This window comes from Xyrauchen texanus, chromosome 42 (genome assembly GCF_025860055.1).
Source record: "Xyrauchen texanus isolate HMW12.3.18 chromosome 42, RBS_HiC_50CHRs, whole genome shotgun sequence".
NCBI classification, from domain to species: domain Eukaryota; kingdom Metazoa; phylum Chordata; class Actinopteri; order Cypriniformes; family Catostomidae; genus Xyrauchen; species Xyrauchen texanus.
Window position 1 is genome coordinate 12,868,994 of NC_068317.1, and position 24,347 is coordinate 12,893,340.

The window sequence follows — 24,347 nt, forward strand, 5'->3', positions numbered from 1 at the left end:
GCAATAGATTTTCCATTATATTTTTACCATGATATTCATAGTAACATCACATAATTAATAAAGGAGAACAAAAATAATGGTAATAAAAATAATACTTTTGGTTACTATGGTTTACATAATAACCTCAAGGTTAACCATGATTAATCTATACTATATACTATCTATATTATTTATTGGTTACTATTTGGATACAGTATACTGTATTAAAACCATGACCCCCCCCCACACCACACACACACACACACACACACACACACTTTCCATAGTTACTACAATATTACTATAGTAAAACCATGGTTTCTGCCAAAAACTATGGTTAATATACAGTTAAGCAAAAGCTTGGGCACCCCTGATAGTTATCATAATTTCAGTTTATAATCTGCTGGGCTTTCGAAGCAGCAGCTTCATTTGGATATAATTTACACCTAATGGAAACAGTAACATTTCAGTACTGAAATAACATTTATTGAATCAACAGAAACAATCCAATGTGAGTCATAACAAAAACAGACAGGTGCAAACATTTGGGCACCTCAATGGAATAATAACATTAATATTTAGTAGATCCTCCTGTTGCTGAAATAACAACCTGTAGTCGCTTCTTATAGCTGCTGATAAGTCTCTGAATTCTGGTTGCAGGTATTTTGGACCATTCTTCCTAGCAAAATGTCTCCAGTTCAGACTGGGATGGCCATTCTAGAACACTGTATCTGTGTCTGTGCATTAATTCCTTGGTAGATTTGGAACAATGCTTTGGATTGTTGTCCAGCTGAAACAACCAACCCTGGCATAACGTCAACCTCTTGACTGATTCTTGTACATTGTTCTTAAGAATCTGTTGATACTGGGAGGAATAACCCTAACCCTAACCAAATTTTACAGTAGGTAGCAGGTTCTTCTCCTGTGTTCTTGTTGTAGCTGTGTTCTTTTTCCACCATACAAAGTGCTTCTGGTTGTGACCAAATAGCTCTAAGTTTCATCTGTCCACAGCACATTATTACAAAATAATTCTGGTTTGTCCAGATGAGCCTTTGCATACCTCAAATGACTCCTTGTGCAAAGTGCGCTGGACTGTGGAACGATGTACAACGACACCATCAGCTGCAAGATGTTGTCTGCGACCATTCTAACCATTCTTCGACTTTGCCTTTCAAATATTTATCTCGGCCTACCACATCTTTCCTTCACAAGGACTGTTCCTGTGGCCCTCCATTTTCGAACTATATTTCTGACTGCGGAGACAGAGACCTTAAACCTTTGTGATAACTTTTTGCATCCTTCTCCTAATTCATATTGATGAATTATCCTAGTTTTTAAGTCCTTAGGGAGTTCTTTTGAGGTTCCATGTTGCTACTTTCCAGTTGAGAATCAAGGAGAAGCACAACTAGCTATTAGCTTCCTTTTTCATTATTGGTTGCACCTGTGTTTTCAGTCTAATGCTCATTGAGTCAAACAAATCAATTGTGTGTTGCAGTCAATCAACATTAAGTGACTATAGGTATTCCCAGAGATGTATTTTAAAAGGTATTGGAGTTTCCATCTATATTGGGCACTTATTGGCTGCTTTTCTTTATTATTTGGTCATCAATTTCAAAAATTAATTATTTAGTTCAATTTTTTTTTTATATATTTCTTATTTTAAATTAATTTTAAGTAATCTTGAGGCCCACTTGGAAGTGTGCTGAGGCCCCTGGTTGAGAACCACTGCTCTACGGGGCTCCATAGAATAGTGAATGAACAAGGCTTATATTCTCCCAAACATCTCCTTTTGTGTTCCACAGAAGAAAACAGTCAAACAAATTTGAAACGAGATGAGGGTGAGTAATTTCTTTGTGGAAATGTCCCATTAATATGTCCTAATAGGTACACCAGGGTATCATAGCAACAACAGGCATATACAGTATTAGGCTAGTATGTAATTGAACAGCAATTAAATAAGTATTCAATTAAAATTAGATGATGTCTTTTGGTTAATTTAATATAAATGAGAGAAAATGAAAGAGGAAAACAAAATGAAAAAAGGGTCTCTCTCACCAGTGCTTCTGTAAGCAACTCTGTCCTATGCTCAGTGGAAAACTTGAGCGTTTCTGACTTCTTGCCACTGCCCTTCCGGAAAGTAAGATTGAACTCTGTGCCCTGGCCTTTACCCACCGGAGCAATGCCACAAATATCTCCATAAGGCCACTAGAGAAGAAAAAAGAGAGAATGTGAGATTGACCAAACAGGGGGAGAAAAACAGACACAATGTTTAATGTTTAAAGACATGAAACATGATTTTATCAATTAAGAATTTGACTGAAATCAGGAAAATAAATAAATAAATAAATAAATAAATATATATATATATATATATATATATATATATATATATATATATATATATATATATATATATATATATATATATATATATATATATTATTATTATTTTATTGGCTATAAAAAAATAAAAAAAAGAGAAAAAGATGAGAGACACTTTTTAAGAAGTGTCAATTTCAATTTCATGTTGTCTTGAAGGCCTACGTCATATCAGTGAAACTGTCAAATGGAAAATGCTCTCAAACAATGGCCTCTGAGTCTGCATACATTCTAATCTATCATCACTGTTGGTCAAATACTGCACATTAACTACTGAAATCACACAAAGGGAAAGATGGACCTGGTTTGTAACTTCTAGCGTGGTGGGATTGTATGTGGTGATGCCATGAGTCCCCACTGAGAAAACACGCTTGTACCTGAGGAAACACAAAAAACACACATTTTTGACATTTCCATTTTATTTTCCTTTGGTATTCATGGCATACTTTATTTAAAAAATAAAACAGGTTTATAAGAACTGAACAGGCATCTTGGTACTATCTTACAGAATAAGGCAAGATAATTTAAGATGGGGCAGCAAGTTCAGACCCAAGCCATCTGAAAAGGCAGACACGGTCGATGATCACATTGTTATCTGTCTGAGTCCAAAAATGTCGCCCCCAGACAATCTGAACATATGTCAGTAATTAGACAGGAATGTGTTTGAGTGCAGGAAAAGAAAGTAAAAAGGATAAAGAGAGAGAGTAACAAAGTGAGAGAAGGTTGATTTACAAAAAAAACCAGTGCTGATGTCACTATGAATGAACCGCAGAGTTCATGATACACAAGGAGGGCTGAAATGAACTACAGACTGTGTGTGAATGTGTGCAGCCTCACAGTAAGAAAGAGAGAGAGAAATACAACAAAAGGGGGAGAGGAAAAAAACAGCAAATTCCCCTCTGCTCTGAAGGCCTTATGATGTGACGCATTTGCTTTCTAACCTGTTTGTGCTAGCCATCTCCCTCATACTACTTTCTCTCTATGTCTCATTTAGTTTTGCAGCTGTGGGTCGACTACCAGATACCTTGATGATCATTTCAGTCTTGTAGGGAGGGAGGCATGTTCTTTCCTCACTCCAAAGAAAATGCTGATACAGTATCAGGGGGGATATTTATGTCACTGAAGGATGCTTTTCTGTGAATAAAGGCTTTTGTGACCCAAAATGTGCCTACAAAGTACATTTTCAGATTTCACTGGCCAGTGATTGTGTAGTATAACGGCGAAGTTTAGCAGCGAGATCCTTTCACTGCATGTTCAGAGTACAAATTTGGTTTGAAAATATCTGTGTAATGCGTGTCCAAAGATGAGATCCACACAATCCATTTGTCATTCAATAACATATCCTTTCTGTTCTTTACAGTCAATTGACAATAAAAAACAAAGCATTTTAAGTTGTCTCTCGTTAACATGCGCTCATTTACAGACACTCTTTACAGAACAACTAGTATTTTAAAGAGACAATACCAATTTTTATTCTTAAAATCAAATCAATGTAAATACTTCTAAATAGTACAAATTATATGGATGTAAACAAAATACATGTTAAATACATGGGGGGGGCACTCTATGTCCTCGTGGTGGCGTAGTGACTCGCCTAAATCCAGGTGGCGGAGGATGAATCTCAGTTGCCTCAGTGTCTGATACCGTCAATCTGCGCATCTCATCACGTGACTTGTTAAGCGCATTACCGCGGAGACCTAGTGTGTGGAGGCTTCACGCTATTCTCTGCAGCACCCACGCACAACTCACCACGTGCCCCACCGAGAGCGAGAACCACATTATAGTGACCACGAGGAAGTTAATCCAATGTGACTACCCACCCTAGCAACCGGCCAACTGGTTGCTTAGATAGCCGGACTGGACTCAGTCAGCATGCCCTGGATTCCAATTTGCGACTCCAGATGTGGTAGTCAGCGTCATTACTTGCTGAGCTACCCAGGCCCCGTCCCTCTTTTTCATTAAAAGCAAAAACAAAAAAATAAGTTACAGTGAGGCACTTACATTGGAAGTGAATGGGGCCAATTTTTGAACGTTACAATACACAGTTTCAAAAAAATAGACACAAGACGTAAACAATATGCATGTTAACATGATTTTTGTGTGATAAAATCACTTACTACACCTTTTCTGTGTAAAGTTACAGCCAATTTTACAACTCTAAAACAACTGTAAAAAAAAAAGCTAATTTAGACAACTTTACAGCTCAAATAATACACAAGTTTTAACAGAAGGATTAATGCAAGTACTTTAAGAAAATGACACTCCAAAAATTGACCCCATTTTTCCCATTGTAAGTGCCTTGCCGTAACCTTAATTTTTGGTTTTAAAGAAAAGGAGGGGCGAGTTGATATTATTATTGTGGTAGTCAACATTATGCCAAATATTCAGATTAATTTGTATTCAACCTGGAATATTCAATGAAGTGTTTATTGGATTATGCTGGTCTGAAATGTTAGAGAATTTGACCTCCAAGCAAATGAACTCAAATATATACAGATAAAATGTCTCAAATACACTGTAATTCTGTCCAATACCAAAACAGCCATTTCCAGTTAGGGTTTAAATGAAGGAATATGAGTTTATATGAAATATTGAATGTGAAATGTCATCTTGAGTCTTGACATCTTAACAGTAAAAAGATATACTGAGAAACAGAATGCCCCAGAAACAGCCAACAGAAACAAACGACAGCTTCAAAATGCTCTTTCCGCCCACAAACAAACCCGTCATTATTATAATGCTTTTATAACATGATTGGACCATTGAGTGAAGGTAACGAAAGCACTGGGTTTCAGCTTAACGGGTAAAGCTAGTTGAACAGACAGAAGTAAAACAAAAAACAAAAAACCTCACAGGAAGAGTGCGCTAAGTGCTTTGACTAAGATGTTGCATTTGCTTAGAGCAAAAGACAAATGAAGAGAAGCTGAGTAACAAAGTCAGCCATTTATAATTCAAAATGTCTCATTTAATTGATTAACCATGTAGACATACTAAAACAAATTCACACAAAGCGATATGTCAATGAAGGAGCATTTCATCTGAAAAGTTTCTCTTTATTTTAAGCATCATTATTTGATAAACATCTTTTCAGAGTAACTTTACAGGAGAATCACACATCGAATAGACTTCTTGGTGACATCCTCACTATAGCAATACCACCACACAAGTGACATGAAAATACAAAAAAATTTGATTAAGATGAACTGCCCTTTACAAAACAAGTTATTGTAAGAGGGGGTACTGTGACTGATTTAACTAAACGAGACAAAAAGAAAGCAGCTTACTCTGAAGATAATGTTTGTTGGAGTTTAGCCCAGCACAGACAGATTATATATATGCATATGGATGTGTCTTTAAAAATAAGGCAGGCTGTTTACCCTGTATTCATTTAGAGAGTGACCTATGCAAATCACTCACAGTTTGAGAGTGAATGGAAAGTTTTCAACACCATCTCATCCGCTACATTGTGCATGCTGACAAACACTCACGCAAACAGTGCAAGAAGCTTTTTATAAGACAAGTGTGAAAAGATCAATCCAATTATCACGGAAATAAATACGGTTCGTTATTTTGCCTTTTTTAGCTAATTTTGCTTAAAAAGTGCACTCAGTATTTTTTCTCCAATTAAAAAGGTTTTATTCCTAAAGAAATGAATAGTAATTTTGAAACATATAAAATCATGAGCACTGACATGAGATGAGGACTCTAGTTATATCAGTAACCTTATAAAAGCGGTTTTATTCTACATGGGGCAGGGGCGCCCTCATGGGGGCTGCCATTTTTGAATCACATGACCAGCTGAATACGACTCGCTTAACCTCAGTAACCGTCCTGTTATTGGACACTTGGATCAAATGAATCATGGCTGATTCTGAATATTGAATTACTTTAATGACATCTGAAATCTATTGATTTTGAATGATGCTGCATCCACACCACTAAGTGTCACTGTAAGTTCAAAATGACATAAATAAAAGTTACTGAGTGCATCTTTAAAACATTTGAACTCTTGAAAGTCCAAAAAAATTATGACTTAAGAACTTGTGCTAATGTTTCTTTGATTCATTCGTCACACTGGAAATGGAGGGTCAGGTAAAGTTTAGGGGTATACCTAACGATTATTTTTTATTGATTAATCTAACGATAATTTTTTCGATTAGTCGATTAATCTAACGAATAATTTGCCAATTTTTCTAAAGATGTTTTATTATTTTTTCTTGATTAATATAACAATTAATTAACCCAAAATAAATATAAAAACTTCTCATTAATATTTCAATATTTTAATAAATGATCTTCTCATAAACACAAACAAATGTACAAGAAACAAAGTGTGCACTGCAGGAAATTATTCCTCAACAAAATAGCCCCGTCTCAACTGGTAATCTCCATTTTACAGTCCAACGTTAATTTTTATTTGGAGAGATTATATGTTGGACTGCTAAACTCGAGGTTGCACAATGTTTTGATATATTACTCCTGAAAGTGACTTGAATTTTACATTTTGTTTCATTTATTCTGTTGTTGGATTGCTAAATGTAGATTCATTTAATTTTATTTTGGAGTGATTTTAAGTAAGAACTTGTTCAATTCCAGTAAAAGAAAAGTGCAATCTACCTTTAGCAATCCAACAACAGAATAAATAAAACAAAATGTAAAATTCAAGTCACTTTCAGGAGGAATATCAAAACATTGTGCAACCTCAAGTTTAGCAGTCCAACATACAATTATTTTACAGTAAAATTAGTGCAATTTGAGTAACACTTAAATGTTTTTCTAACAGGAATAACTAAAACTTGTGCATCTTAATCAACTCTCAGTAAAAGAAACATTTGTAACAAAACAATTCACAAGGTTGGACCCTAATAATGAAAATTAGGGGTCACGATTGTGAAATTTGGCTGACAATTAATTGTCAAACAAATAATTGTGATTATGACTATGATTACTGTTTTAGGACTATGATGATTAATTATCTGTTTTAGGTGTTTCACGAATATGATGATTAAATACCAAACAAACTCACTATGTGTGCTTCATGTTCTCCAAAAGTCATTTACACTAATTTAGATTGGGTCATATAATAAAATAAGGGTATACGATTTCCTTTTCAGGCTTCAAAAACGTATGAATGACAGTCAAATAAAATTATAAAATAATTAAAATAATATTTTAATTATCAAAATATGTCTAAATAACTAAAATGTATGTCTCTTATTTGTCCGATTTACTTTTGATCCATTTAACTTTTTCAATGTTTTGTTTTCTTTAGCTTCTTTTGTAACCCAGCTAACCTATATAGCTGTTATATTATATTATATTATATTATATTATATTATATTATATTAAGTAATAGTAAAATATTTCTGCCTTAAATTCTTCACTTTCACACATTATTTTAAGGCTGTCTGGTTAACTCACAAGCCCTTATTTCTCATGAAGGAAGACTTTGAGATTCTGTTTCTTGCATTTGATAATCTCCACAGAAATAGGGCAGGACATGTCCTCTGTCTCACTGTAACACTGCGTAAATAAACCCACAATGACCACGGATATTTGACATTACATGGCCGTAAAGTGAAACTGGAGCAAGGAGGAGGCAGGAACTGGTAGGACAGTCAACATAACTTTAATGATGTAACTGAACTTAAAGCAACATAAAACAAACATAAACACACGGCTGCCTGCCTGCCTGTCTATCTATCTCAATTGTGCCACCAGAACAGAGATATGAATAATTCTGCCTAGCTTTAAATGATATAATTATGTTATATACATATGCTTGTAATATACACTTTCACCGATTACATAAACTTTAGTATTTTAAAGCTGCACTATGTAAGATCTTTTGGATAAAAATTAATAAATTGCCATTATTGATTATGTACATACACAATCAAAACAAGTGATCACACAATGTCCACAACAATGTCCTTGTTAAACATTGTGGAGGAATAATGTCCTTACCTCCTCCAGATTCATTTCGATAAGCCTATACAATTATTTGTATTTTGAGCTGTCGGGTTCGATTTGGTGCGAAAATGCTGGCTTACATAGTTCCTCTTTGAATCATGATGTCATGTCCGTAAACACAGGAAAGAAGAATTTAAATTAACGGCTGTCACGTGTTCCAGATGAGGACGCTGTACAGTTCACATTTACATTTATGCATTTGGCAGAAGCTTTTATCCAAAGCGACTCACAGTGCACTTATTACAGGGACAATCCCCCCCGGAGCTACCTGGAGTTAAGTGACTTGCTCAAGGACACAATGGTGGTGGCCGTGGGGATCAAACCAGCAACCTTCTGATTAACAGTTGTGTGATTTAGTCCACTACTCCACTACCACTCCACAGTCAGTCACACAGTTCAGGATGGCATCACTGCAGTCTGTATGGACATTTATCTGTTATCCGTTTACCGAAGTTGTTTACATGCTAGAATGCTTGGAATTGGATACAGTTGATGTCTGGTAGGGTCGTCATGCTTTTGAATCAAACATTTCACATATGCTAACCGATCGTGATGTATCAACGTTTCTGTGCATGTTTACTAATACGTATGACTTCTGAAATTGACTTCTATGTTTAATTAAGTATATTTTATCCACATTATTGATCGTTTTATGTTTTTAGTTGTTAAAGTGTTATTTGGCCTACATTTTCTCTTGCTTTATCAACTGCCGTGTTCATTTTACGTTTCAGTCACAGTTTTAGTCTTTTGATGAAAATGTCCTTTAATAGTCAATATTTCGTCAAGTTAAATTCATTAATTTTAGTCTGTTTTACGCTGACATAAATAATAATCTACAGTGGAAATAATAATGTAAAGACAGAAGTATTTGCTACTTTTTAGCCTGTATTCTGAATTATTCATGTTTCTGAGACTTATTCATTTTCTGTGAACGGATATTACATTGCGTTTTGCGTGTTTCTTATGGAAACGGCATATTCACAATGAAAGTTACGCAACGCAAATTATGCATATACTGATTAGCGTGTCGTTTAAAGTTCACCTGCTCATTTACTTCACTGTGCAGATGTAAGTTGTTATATTACATATACAGTATGTTGTGGATATATTGATATATAATAGGATGTTATAAATAGGATGTTTTAAAGCAGTACATTCAGCACGTTCAACATGCACAGCACAAACGGAGATATCCGTACTGGATTAATGGATTAGATGAATCAATGTCTAATATCTTCTTCTATTTACAGAATCTCAAGATGTTTTGTTTTTGTTAATATTTTGCACTGTTTATACATTGCATTTTAAGTTTTATCATCATATTTTCATCAAAAGTATAAATTAATAAAATAATTTAATTATCGTGATGATGCGCTTGTTTAGTTTCATCTATATCTTTGACAAAATCAAAAAACCTTTCGTCAACGAACATTTTCGTCATTGATTTAGTTGACGAGATTAACACTACATTATGTAAAAATAATGAAGTCTTCCATTGAACTTGAATCAACAATATCACGAGTTTCACCTCTTAAATTGATGTGTAGTAGGCTACAATACAAACATTATTAGTAGATAAAACACTCCAATAATCAGATTAAAATATACTGGCAACTAGTGGTGATTGAAGGGAGTCCCCTGTTCTCTATGTAAAAGCACTTTTTAATCTCATCCCTGAATTGGCTACATCACTCTACTCCCATCTGCACCAATAGCTAGTGTGTGGTGGGGCGTTCTGGCACACTATGGCTGCCGTAGCATCATCTAGGTGGATGCTGCACACTGGTGGTGTTGAGAAAATTCCCCCTATACTATGTGAAGCACTTTGAGTGCAAGTAAGGATTTAGTAATTACTAGTATAGTGTCAGAAAAGTGTACAATTTATTCATTCAAAATATGTACAGTTGAAGTCTGAAGTTCAAATACACCTTAGCCAAATACATTTAAACTCAGTTTTTCACAAGTCCTGAAATGTAATCATAGATAACATTCCCAGTCTTAGGTCAGTTAGGATATCTAACCAATCGATAATTACATTTGTTGTAGATGATTTTCATTACTGATATAATTATTGATTTTATCGATTAGTGTTTGCAGCACTATTTAACATGACTTAACTTAAGCCTGTTTAAAAAAAATATAAAATGACAGCAAGAAGTACGTTCGTCATCAAATGCAGTACATACTCTGGCAGAATGTGAATTAGGGCGCAGCCTATTTTTACATAAAATGCACATACAGCACATAAAGCAGTATGGTATTATGATATACCCAATATAGCCACTATCTGCAGTTTAAGGCAACGCCTCTCTTTCCAGTCTCCATTCTTTTTGTCTCTCTGACCTTGCAGAGCAATACAGTCTTTATGAGACCAGTCACAAGACTGGTTAATAATTCATTGTCTCTGGCTTTTAACATCTTCCCTTGAACAAGTACACCACACTCAATCTTCATCACACCCGTTCCACATAGCTGGACCCAACAAACTATTCTTATTTTATAAAAAAGTAAAAAGACTTTAGACTATTCATATTGCTTCATATGTGAGTCCCAATACATAGGCTAATTGAAAAAAAATTGTGGGACTAGCATAAACATTCACATAATGTATATTTGATGTTGCAGAAAGCTGGGGTGAAGTTGAGATGATGGTTTGTGTCCATAAATCTCTTGACAGATTGTATTACAGGAGTGTAGCGTACCCTCGGAAAGAGCCACTAAAAGCATTCAACAAGAGCACAGAGCAGTACACAATATTACCAGCTGTAAACAGGCCAGCTTAATGATGGCATAATGATGGCAGTGATGGTCAGGAGCTCTCTGCCTATATGGGAAGGCATTTGCCCATTGGTGGAAGTATCGGTTCTCATTTCGCTTTCAATTCTGTCCTTTATTTTTAGTTTGAACAGCTGTGACACTTTCACTTATTTTCTTTTATTAGGATTCTGATATCTATACACTTCCCCAACCAACTATTCTTTTTTCGACATAATCACAAGTTAATGCCACCAAATCCTGACTAATTATTAGTTCATGTCAACCTCCAAGTGTGTACTTCACCCAGCAAAGATACTTAATGATGATTTAACAGACTAATTGCACTGTAAATTTGGCAACAGTCGAAGGTCGAAGTTCTGCTGCAGAAATCGGATTTACCAAAATTTCAAACACTGCCCTGAGTGGCCAAGCTGGAAGTGTTGTTGAACTCATTGGCATGTGTGAGCACCAGTCCACAGAGTTGCAGCAAAAGTGAGTAATATTTTTAGTTGTAAATAATGTAATACAGTCAACAGGAAAGCGTATTTTATTAACCATAAGCCCAACCAGAAGTGGATAGTAACACGCTACATTTACTCCATTACATTTAATTGAGTAACTTTTTTTGGGGGGGATTACATTGAGCAGGTTTAAAAGTGGGTACTTTTTACTCTCACTCAAGTAAATTTCTTATGAAATTATTTAAATTCCTTGGTTTCACTTTAATGTTTAATTTATTAAGAGATTATTGAATGGGACATTTAGGACAGGGGAAGTTCAAGCAGCTGCGCGAGCTGCTGTCACAGACTGTCACTCAATCACTGCTGCGGCATCAAACTCTTCAAAGTGAAACACTTTCTTCACTCCACATAGTGAAAAAAAGAACAATTTCATCATGCAATGCCTTCTTTTAACACCAAGACAAGCGGGTATTTCAAGATTAAAATTACTGCTCTAATTTAAGGCAGCATGCCGAGTTAATTTATTGCTCTAATCCAAATGCGGGATTTCTGTGTAATGAGATTTTCAGGGTGATAATGTAACTGGGCTCTTTTGACATCAGTTTTTAAGTGTACATTTTTAAATCAGTGCAGCAATATATCAGTGTGCTTTGTCCCACGTCCCCAATGTCATGATCAGTGTTTACGCATTTACCCTGCAGCCTCGCGGGGGTACAAGAAATGCTTCCAAACCTCTCTTGTTGACAAATTCATCAAGATCTGAAGAGCCTTAAAGGGATAGTTCACCATAAATTACAATTCACATTATTTACATTATTTAGTGTATGACAATCATCTAGAAGAATTTATCAGTTCTGTAGGTCCATACAATGCAAGTGAATGAGTGGCAACATTTTAAAGCTAAACAAACATAAATAAGCATAAATGTAATCCATAAGACTCCAGTGTTTAAATCAGTATCTTCATAAGCGATATGATAGGTGTGGATGAGAAACAGAGAATCAGATCACTTTCACATTCTTTCTTCTTATGTTTTTGGTGATTAACATTCTTCCGTGTATATCGCCCCCTGCTGTCTAGCAAAAATGACAAATATTGATGTTTCTCACCCACACCTATCATATCGCATCTGAAGACATGGATTTAACCACTGGAGTCTTATGGATTACTTTTATACTGCCTTTATGTGCTTTTTGGAGCATCAACATTTTGGCTTACATAGCTAAAAAAAATTCTTCTAAAAATCTTCATTTGTGTTCTGCAGAAGAAAGGAAGTCATACACATCTGGGATGGCATGAGGGTGCATGTAAATGAGGAGAGAATTTAAATCTCTTTAAAATGATAGCTCAGCCATAATTTAATATTATGTCATAATTTCCCTATCCTCATGTAGTTCCAAACCAGTGTGATGCTTTGTATTATGTAGAACACAAAATATGTTAGACAGAATGTTAGGGACTTTCCACCAAAATATGGAGAGAAAAAAAACATTCACTGAAAGTAAATAGTGACTCCTGCAAACATTCTGTCTAATATCTCCTTATTGTGTTGCATGGAAGTCATAAGGGTTTGAAACAACATGATGTTGAATTAGTTTCCATTAATAATAATAATTATTATTATTCTGTAATACATGTTAAATGTGTACTATGTATTGGAATATAGGGGAGTAAACATCTATTATGTAATTTGTGAAAGTAACGAGTTACTCTTTTAATTGGATACTTTCTCTTCCTCAAGTAATTATTTATGTTAGTACTTTTACTTCTATTTGAGTAATAATTTTTTGTCAGTAATTGTACTTTAACTTAAATACAGTTTTTGTCTCCTCTACCCACCTCTGGCTCTAACCATAACCCAAAACCTAGCTGTCATTGAAGCAAAAATGCAACTACCGAATCGTGCTCACCATGGTTTTTTCACAGAGTATGGTTACTTCCTGTGTCCCATGTCTTGAAGGTTACTCACAAAACATGCTATCATTGCAGTGTGAAAAGGCAAATCACATAAATCTTTTATGTAAAATTATGTGATCAGGTATGGGTATCAGCAATTTGGCTGAATGAGATGATTTAAAAGTACATGAATATTTGGAAACAACTTGTCGTTTTCTGTATGATAGTGTTGGATTCAACAGGGATGCTGTATTTTCAGGGTAAGATAAACGTATAGTTTTAGTCTTGCACCATCAGACTTTTTACTATTGGCATAAAGTCTTGTCAACTTTCCAGTTTATTTTGGCCATTTAGATAGAAAGGGGTCATCTGACTGACATGTAAAGTGACCAACCACTGTTTAAGTGAACATGACTTTGTTTCCTGGCAGAAAGATTAAAAGTCGTGCACCCTGACTCCTGAAAATTGTATAGAGCCAACCGATCAGATTAAAGCTTGCCATTTTTGTAAACATTATGCAGAAGACGGTCAGTGTATGGCTTTTAAGACCGGAACTAGATGAGCATTACACCTTAACAATTTTAATCTTGACAAAACTAACCAATCATGTTAAAGAATTGTTGCATAATTTTGTCAACATCTGCCAGAAATTTAAGCTGTGTGAGCAGTCCATATCCAGTATACAGGGGCAGACCCATATCAGAAACAAACAGAAGATTTCCTATATGGCTGTGTGTGTTTAGCTTTTGTGGACCCATCACTAAGAGGGTCTTTAGTAAATCTAATAAACTCATAGTAGGCACCATCACATGTTTACGACTAGTTCTCTCACATATGCCACAAAAAATAATCAAAACATCAAGGAACCTGAAGGAAATCACAGCAGTATTTTTGTATACATAGGTATGACTAATGATTACAGGTTAATGAGTCAGGCCTACACAAGAGAGTTATGGCTTAAAAAGATCACAGGTAATTAAAGTTAGCCTACGGGGACCACTAAAAGCAACTCTCAGTAGACTCTCTGAGTAATAACTAAAATTCAACAAACAAGCGATATGGTGCACAAAAACAACAGATTTCAAGTTAATCGACCTCCAGAGATCACTCCCAACACCTCCCTACATTCCACACTATTATACACGATCATAAAAGACATGATTTGCTGTTTGGGAGGGAGGAAGGGAGGTATGTTGTTGTACCACTCTTCCCTCTCTCTGTCTTTGAGTCTCTTCTCTAGATTTTATCCAAGTGTATTTCTCCAAAGACCTTATGAACTCCTCAGACTTGGTAGAGAGAATATATGGCCTTTTATATTTTTTTATTTCCATGTTTTATATTTACTGTCCAGATTGACTCGGCTGCAGAACCAACAAACCAAGATTCAAAACATTGTCTCCATGTAAACCTCCATTCCTATGTACCTGCATAACCTCTGATGATGCCTTTATTTATTTCCAAAGGCGATGTTTCATCAGCCATGCTGCATGTGCGATCTGTGTGTCTGTTTACTATACACCGCTAAGAAAGAGAGAATGCTCTCTGACAAGAACAGGGAGAATAATGCATTTATTATTTTGTCAAGATGAAACAAGATGCGGTTTTGGTGCATAGAAAGTTGAAGCAGCATTTTCCTGGCAGATTTCTTCTCTCTGCTGGTTGTGTAAAGTTTGTGGAGGCATGTCAGATGGCGCAGAGGACTGTCCTGTCAGTGCCTGATTAACAAATTAATCACAAAATGCGATAAACAATAAAACTATATGGGCTTAAAACCAATCCGTTTATAAAAATCTTTATTAATGATAGTAATATGTTGACATTTATTGCCAGCCTGTAATATAAAGCAGCATAATGTAGTATTTTTGAATAACTAACATAGTTGGAAGTGGCTAATACCAGAAGTGGTCCACATTAAAGGTTGATAATGGCGGCACCCTAGTTTAGCCGAAAAGGTGGATAGCTAGATACCTTCTTACAAACTTGTTACAATTTAGCCTATCCTAAGAACGTTCTTAATTTTTTTTTTATCTGGCAAAAAGATTTATTGAACAGAAGATTTTAGGCCTGATTAACATCGCAAGAGTGAGTAGCACATGAGCAGAGAGTATTTTTTATAATGGGGCCCATGTTAACAGGTTAAAGTTTCAGCAGCACGTCAGAGCATAACTTGAGCGTCAATCGAGCTGCAGTTTCGGCTTCAAGTCTATTTTTTCAGCATTGCTCACGCTGAATTAAAGTGACCACACACTGCTGATGGACAAATTGAATACGATTTGAGACAAAAGGTAGAAATCGCACAGATTAAGCGACCTGTGTGGTTCAAAATAAAATTCAAAGGCTTGTCGCACTACCCCTCACCATCATGTAAAAACCTAGTTTCTACACTGAATGATGATGTTTGTAAGCTTATTGTTCTCGTTGCCACTATCTGAAACAATTCTACATGACTACATTAGGTTACACCAGCATCAAGTAAATGACAATAAAGTTTGTAATACTTATCAATCGCCCACTCTTGGAAACCATTTAAAGTTATAGTCATTTATAAAGGAAATGCTTAACGTAGTTGCGTAGAAATCACTTTATTTTCTGTATAGAGCAGCGGATGTAATGCTGTAAAAAATACTTCCCTAAAGTAAAGACCTAGCGAGTCTGCAGCTGTAGTTATGATCTAGTTGCGCTGTAGCTTCATATATGCCTTGCTCACGCTTGTGATGTAAAACAGGCATTAGGCATAACGCTTTACACCGCTCTTGTTAATACAATCAGACTTAACGGAAAAGGTGCTATTGAGCTTCAAAAATAAAAAAAAGCACTGTAAAAGTGCAAAAACTTTATTTCTATGACTGCTACTCTACATCCGCTATAAGTCTTCTGAAGCCATGCAAGAACCAATGACGTTTTGCATCTCTGACATCAAACATGGCACAACGCATCTTGATGTGCAATATTTTAATGTAGCTTAAGTGTCATATGGACCACTTTTATGTTACTTTTAAGGTGCTTTTTTGGAGCAACAGCCTCCATACCCATTCACTTTCATGTGAACATTCTGCCCAATATCTTCATTTGTATTCCTTGAAAGAAAGACATCCAAGTTTGGAATAATTACGTTTTGTCAAAATTGCCAATTTTGTGTAAACTATTCCTTTAACTCGGAGTGTGTTATTTGGATCATAAATTGACCCCTGTCAAACCCTAACATGTAAACAGCAGAAACTCCCAAACATTATCCAGCTGCTCACCTTTAAACTGAGGACTCTTATGCCGAGTTTACACTACATGATTTTAAGCCAGATTTTCCCTCGCCAACAGTTTTGTGGAGAATGCAGACAAAAGCCTGAAATCGTAGGCAAATCAGAGCTCGCTCGCTCCCGTGAGCGATGATCGCAATGTATGAACTTTCAAAGACATTTACATTACATTTATGCATTTGGCAGACGCTTTTATCCAAAGCGACTTACAGTGCACTTATTACAGGGACAATCCCCCTGGATCAACCTGGAGTTAAGTGCCTTGCTCAAGGACACAATGGTGGTGGCTGTGGGGATCGAACCTACAACCTTCTGGTTAACAGTTTAGTGCTTTAGCCCACTACACCACCACCACTCCAATTTGAGAGAAGCGCATAACATCTGATCATGCATTTGTTTTTGTATCGCGTATCATTTCTCGTGTGTACTCTGTTGTGAAACGTAATTTGGAGTCCAGGCAGAGTCGTCAGGGATTCGTCAATAGTGAAATGTTTTGTAATGTGACCACTGTCGCCAATTCGTCGTGTAATTTGAAAACGCTACGACTTCCATGACAAGACAGACAGTTGTGTAATATGAGTGGTACCACGATCCAACATCTTTGGAAGTCATGTAGTGTGTGGGAGGCATTAGTTAATCATGCACGGAGTCTTGTGTGTATAAACCTGCAAGGTTTTTGACCATACACATTGTCCACATGTTTTATATCTGAGGAATGTGGAGATTTCAGGGCTACAAAATTGTGCATTCTCACTCCTGTAATGGTTAAGAGTCCAGCTGCGCACAGCTGTTCAACTCCCTCTTATTCTGAGCCCATTGATGAACAGGCACAATTAATTCCAATGACATAAGCAGCTCCCTTCACCCCCCCAAATCCCCTTTCCTGCAGCACATCAAAGTGCTTCTCTTACGTCCTCCTGTTTAAGCAATCACCCAGTGAAGATCTGCCAGGCCTCCATTCACATCAAACAGAGCCTGGGCTCAACAGGCTGCAATAGTTGGATTCTCCATCAATGCATCATTAAAATATGATGGGTACATGGCCAACAGAGTATGTCAGAAGTAAAAGTGAGACTACAATGTGAACGCACCTGGGTTCTAGGAAAAAAGAGAAAAGAATTAAAAAAAATCCCAGAATATGCAAGCCAGTCTCACCAATCAATAAAGTCTGATCTACATCAGGACTGGACGATATGTAAAAATTATTTTAGTGATAATCGCCTTAAAAAGAAATTGCGATACACGATTACATTGTCAACCCCCCTGCCGAGGGTCGGGAATTTTTTTGCATTATTGATTTTGATTTAAAATGTTAATTTATTGGAAAAAAAAACATAAGACATTTTTTTATTCAAATTACACATTAAACAAAATGAAAAAAGCAATAAAATATCAAAGTGATCCAAAAATCTTAATTTAACCACCTCCTCAAATCCAAACATTTACCATCTCCAACAGCTCCATTTGCCATCATGCAAGCATCTGTCAACATTAACATCTGGAAAATTACTAATAGCCTACAGATTAAGAACTGAAGACAAATAAGCCTAATAAATGTCTTTGTGTTCCCAAAATAATGCTGCCAAATGTGTGTTCTTATCGAATTTGTGCTTGTATTGCATTTTGGTAATACAGTTAATGCTGCCTAAAGAAAAGAAAATAGAACTTAATTTAATGTAAAATTAATCGTGCATGAAATACATTTGGACGAAGAGCTCGCAAACTGGATTCAGCCTCGTTGCATTTTGTGGGTGGCGGGTGATATTTTCACATCCGACTTCCCAGATCCATGGTTTTGCCATTTCCTGATATTGCCGGTCACCGTCTCTCAATCGAGTGTCGCAATCGGCATCAGGATCTTTGTAATACATCATTGATATCTGATGACATCGTCCTTTCGCCCAGACCCTAAGCCACATTGCAGCTTATTCATGCAAAAACCACCCACTTAGACAGGAAAAGCCCATCTTATCCATGTGTAAAATGACCAACCACTGTTAGGACTTTTGTACATGACGTTTAATGCAGTGGTGAAGTAGTAACTGAAGAGGTGGGCATACTGTGATTTTATATTACCTTATATTATTTCTTATCTTATTAGGCAAGTTGTTTTATTTAAAGGCATTAATGTTTTCACTTTTAGTAGCGAAGTAAAAATACAATGCAAAATGATTATGGAGACTCCAGCGCTGCAGGTGAATCAGCATTTTACTGCAGACGCTAGAAATTCTCCAGCCCATTATTGAAACAGAAAATATAATTGGTTAAAAAAAATATCCAAATCGCGTCTATAACGAACGTTCTGATTGGTTGCTCAGCGGAGTCAAACTGTCTATTTCGCCAGTGCCTTAAGCTGCAGTCCCAACTCCCGCTGCTCCGTGCTGAGAACCTCTGTACACTTATTTAAATAATAATAATCACAAATCATTCAACGGTGCTGTAGCATCACCACAGTATAATAAAAGTTATGAGTCAAAGCCTCCTCACTGTTCTGGCAGCCATACGTTTCATAACTAATATAAACTGGGCATATGCAAAATCCTTTGCGAAAGATAGGTAGGCATACAGCATGTCCTTGACTACACTACTGGTTTAAGGGCAGGAAGATCTAAAATCGGGAGATCTTCTAAGAACTAAGCGAAACATTCAGGTGCATTCAAAAATATCTTGCTTACTTGAGTATCTTTCAAAGATGTTATGCAACCCAAAACATCACCGAATAGATGTTCATCTGAAGCGCTTCTTGTAGGACCAGGGAACTTTGTAAACATAACTTTGTTTTCAGACAAACTGACAAAAAACAAGTGCACCCTGACACCCAATATAGCATAAATCCAGCCAATCAGCTCATGCCATTTTTGTGTGAAATATAGATTCGCAGGTGGTCTGTAGTTATGTTTCAAACAAGCTTTTTGAGCATATAGGTTACAAATGCCTGAGTTTTGATAGCAGATAGGTAGGAGGAATTTTTCATCTGCAGGTATTAATGAAGAAAACAGATAAATTTTTCAAGACACAAGAACACAAAACAAGGTAAGTCAGGTAATTTCTCATCAGGACACCACATGGTATACGACAGGCTTCCACTGTACTCATGCAAGAATAAATCTCACTGAAGCCTGATCACAAAGAAGTCATGAAATCCAATAAGCGGGTTCCTTCTGAATGAAAGTATCATAGTAACGGCAAGCAGTGTGTAAAATGAGGTGCTTACTTTCCCCTCCAGGAGTGTTTGGTTGTGTAGAAACAGGCCAAGTCTTTGTTGTCTTTGAGGACGTTCATCTTCAGACAGGGCCTGTGAAAAGAGAAGAGGGACAATGTCTACAACTCAAAAGAGGACAGACATGAGCGCAGACATAAACAGATTTACTTCCAGCACAAAAATGACAAATGAGATCTGAAGACAAATATAGCCAATTTTAGTGCTTGACCAAAGGATATAGACTTCTGCTACAAGTTTTTACTCAAGTAGGAGCAGGACCCAACCACTCTTTCACAACCACATGGTAACTCTGTTAGACTGCAAACACCCCTCAAACAAAGGCAACGAGATTCCAACACTTCTTAAACTAGGAACACCAGCACACTTCACAATGGACATACAGATTCTACACCTCATACTCAATGCCTCTACACTCAAATGTTTGCTTTTGTGACAGGCGAGAGTTCCAGAGAGAAACAGACTGAAGCCATGGGGACCATGGAAAAAGAGAGACGCATTATGGGTTATTCTCACACAAGTGAAAATACATATGTAAAATAAACTTTAGATAATGGAAATTACTTTGTGTGCCACACTAAGTAGGCAACGAGTTGTATAGCTGAGCGATTAAATGTAATACAGAGAACACTGTATAGCTTATAATTCACAAAGAGAAAAATATATTTTAAATCTTTTCACTATATGAGAAACATGGCAAACATAAATACAAATAGCAAGACAAAAATAGGTAACACTTTCACTTTAAAGGTTCACTTTATATTTCCCACTTTATGTATCATGATATAAAATAAACAACACATTTTTACAGCATTTATTCATTTTGGTTAATGTAAAAATATGATATTTTTCATTGTTAGTTCATAATGCATTGCCTAATATTTATGTTGATTTCTGAACTCTTCCTGAGTTAAAAAAGTTATTTGTGGTCTGAAAACACAGCATATTTTATATTTTTTATTATATTTTGAACACTTGTCATTTAAAGCAAATGCTGTAAATTACAATATTTGTATTTGGAATTTGAGAGAAATGTTGTCAGTACTTTATAGAATAAAACAAAAATGTTAATTTTACTAAAACACATACCTATAAATAGTAAATCCAGAGAAATTTATAATTTTGAGGTGGTCTCTTAATTTGCTGAATAAGATGTATAAGTCTATAAACACACGTTTTCCCTGTCAGTGCATATTCACAAACCAAAGAGAATGAAACACCATTTATAAGGATATAACTAAAAAGCAAATAAAAAACAACAAAAGAAATTCAACAAAAAGCAACAAAAAAAAAAATATTCAGTTATAAAATTATAATTGATATAGTCTAATTTATATAATTAAATAATTATAATATCATTATTATAAATATGTAATATATATATACACACACATTTACTTAATATTATAAAAGCAACATTTTGGCAGAAATTGTGTTTAAATAGTAAATGTTTGACAATGGAACTCAAGGCCATTTAAAAGGACAGCAAACAATACTAGATAATTACAATGCCTGATGTGCAGCAATACATGAAAAAGAGAATGTGTTGCAGTAAAGAAAAAATCAATAAAACTGCACAAATTATGCAGGTCCGAAATTCAGTGGTCGAGCAGTGTCTCCTACCTTTAATCTGCTTCTTGCCATGCATGTTTTAAAAGTAACCAAGCCCTGCAACAAAGAATTTTATCAGGCGTGCTGGCCAGACGCTCTCATCTTGACAGCCTAGTGTTCAGCTTGATAGAGGATGAGTCACATGACTCAAGTCATGTGCTCATTGCCCATGTCAAAACCCAAAGCCCCAGAAAAGAAAATGCTAACTATGATTAAATACAACCCTGGGAACTAAACAGTGCAGTTGCAATATCCTCCAATTTCCCAAATTAAAACAAACTGATGACAAAACACTTTAATTTGGATGATTAGAAACTCATTGAATCAAAAACTAGGCCAGCAAGAAGCAAACTAGAAATAGATTTAAAGCAACTGCAAAATGCTCAGTGTGCCCTCAACTTGTCCAACACTATAAAACTGTCTGCAATGATGACGCTAGAACTTTTTTAACCCTGTACAGTATCCATATTCAATCAAAATAAGCATAAAAGGTAAGTGAAGTGCCAGCAGACTTGGGCAACAGAAATGAAAAAGGTAAAACATGTGGTAACACAATGCTTAAGGGCATTAACAAATGTTACGTTTAAGAGAAAAGGGAGTAGGAAATCATGACAGTAACACACCAATAAAAACGGAGGCTCTGTGATATGCCACTTCCTAAATACATTTGCCCACATTTGATAGGATTAATTTAAGTTTAAGCACACAAGTTTAAAAATATGAGCAGACATCTAACAAACACTTAAAGAGTGCAGAAGAGCAAAAGTGCCTTCACATCATCTGTGAAGAACCGGTTCAATTTCAGTTTCCATTATGTGGAAAGCCTCAAAGCTCCAACATTAGGCAATATATTCTCATTTAGTTCATGTCAGTCATCAATTGTAAAGACACTGACACATTGTGCTATTATTATAATGCAAACCATTGTCATAACTAGAACTATCTTTACATAAATAACCAATGTAACTATAGTTTCCACCAATAATTACGGTTACTGTTGTTAATAGCCAGCTTTCATCAGAAACGTAATTAGTAACACTTTGAAATAAGGTTGTAATGGCTCACATTAGTAAATTAAAAGAATTGTTCAGTGTTAGTTCTTGTTTACTAATGTAAAGCACCAATTAATCTTGTTAGTTTTCATTTTAACATACACAAATTTATAAATTAGAAGTTGTATGCAGTATTATTTGTTAATTAATTATGACATGAACTAACCATTATTAAAAAGTGCTGTAAAGAAATGTTCATTGGAATTTCATGATACCTCATGCATTAACGTACACAAACAACCTTAGGCTATTGTAGTGTTTCCAAGATATTTAAATTCCAAACATATTCTGAAAGCACCTTACACAGTCTCATATCAATTTATGATTGGTTTTACAATTTTAACTATGGTATTTTTGTGTAAACTATGTTTACCATGGTATTTGTATAGTAAGTGTTGTATATTAAAGTAACTGGACGTTGTCAGACGCCACTGGCCTTATATCACAGCTCCAGCGCGTTCAATGCAGTGCAGGGGAATGCTTCTCGTCGTTATGTTTTACCTGAATCTAGGATATCAGAAGCAACTCGTAGATGTCCCTCAGCCCCCCACCCTCCTTTATGCGCGGCTGCTGCAGCTCAGTGATCCCGGATGCCCAAACTGGCCGACTGCGCTTCACTCTGAAAGAAACTCAGGACGCCGCCATCTTCCTTCTGCCACCAGCGAGGAACTGCGCATGCGCACGACTGGCTATACTCATGAGTCTGTCAGCTGATTGGTTAGACAGGAAGTAAAGAACTTGGAGTAGTGGAGGTAATGACAGGGTTTGATGTGTGTTTTGACATAAATGTTTTTTTAAGTATTGCAAGGGATGTGCAAATTACTGGGAAATGGAATTTTGTCAACAAATGTCTCTTGTTTGGTGAAAATACACACCAGTCAAGGGATTGGGTGGTTATATTAAATTGTAGCTATATATTAAACTGAAATAATGGGAGCAATTAGGCTAGACCTGTGTGTAAGATGCTTAAAAAAAATAAATAAAATAAAAAAAAATATATATATATATATATATATATATATATATATATATATATATATATATATATATATATATATATATATATATATATTAAGCTGTCGATTACGTTAAGCTTAATTGACAGCATTTGAAGCATAATGTTGATTAGCAGAATAATCTGGGCTACAGTGAGGCACTTACAATTGAAATGAATGGGGGTCAATTTTTGAATGTTAAAATACACATTTTTTCAAAAGTATACCCAAAAGACATAAACAATATGAGGATAAACATGAATTTAGTGTGATTAAATCACTTATTTGCCTTTTCTGCGTAAGGTTATTGCCAATTTTATAACTTTGTTGCCATGACGATGTAATGCCAACAAACCCTAAAACCCTAAAATAACTGTAAAAATGACAAGCTGTGTCCCAAACGACACACTGCACTTACAAAATATTACTATGCACTCTGTACGAATTTTCAAAGTGTAGTATCGTCCCAAATGGAACACTTAACGTTTTTTTACTGCACGGAAGCATTTGCCATTTAACAGCTGACAGATGTGACGTTTGAAGCAAACGTGATGTGTTTCCACTAGCTTTAGCGCGTTGAGCCAGACTCAGTTCAACACTTGCATCATAAATTCACACAGCTTGGGGTAAGGTTAAAGCATTCAGCTTATATTTTTAAGGTGCTGTATCCACTGTAGTTTTGCTAGGTTCTACATTCTTCATTATTTACAACTGTTTTGTCAGTCGAGCAGTGCAGCCGGGAAATTATGCCCCTACCACTATTTACGGCA

At 35.7% G+C, this 24,347-nt stretch overlaps 1 protein-coding gene across 3 annotated transcripts in view; it reads right to left on the reverse strand.

Annotated features, from left to right (window-relative positions):
• LOC127635107 (dnaJ homolog subfamily C member 13-like) overlaps positions 1-23,220 on the reverse strand; it is a 59,330-nt gene extending 36,110 nt beyond the window's left edge. For all 3 annotated transcript variants that reach the window (XM_052114898.1, XM_052114897.1, XM_052114896.1), the window contains exons 1-4: positions 23,084-23,220; positions 19,914-19,994; positions 2,660-2,735; positions 2,035-2,184 (exon numbers count right to left, since the gene is read on the reverse strand). In XM_052114898.1, coding sequence (XP_051970858.1) covers positions 2,035-2,184; positions 2,660-2,735; positions 19,914-19,981 — 294 coding nt within the window. In that variant the 5' untranslated portion in view covers positions 19,982-19,994; positions 23,084-23,220. The remainder of the gene's footprint in view (positions 1-2,034; positions 2,185-2,659; positions 2,736-19,913; positions 19,995-23,083) is intronic.
• Positions 23,221-24,347: the final 1,127 nt, after the last annotated feature.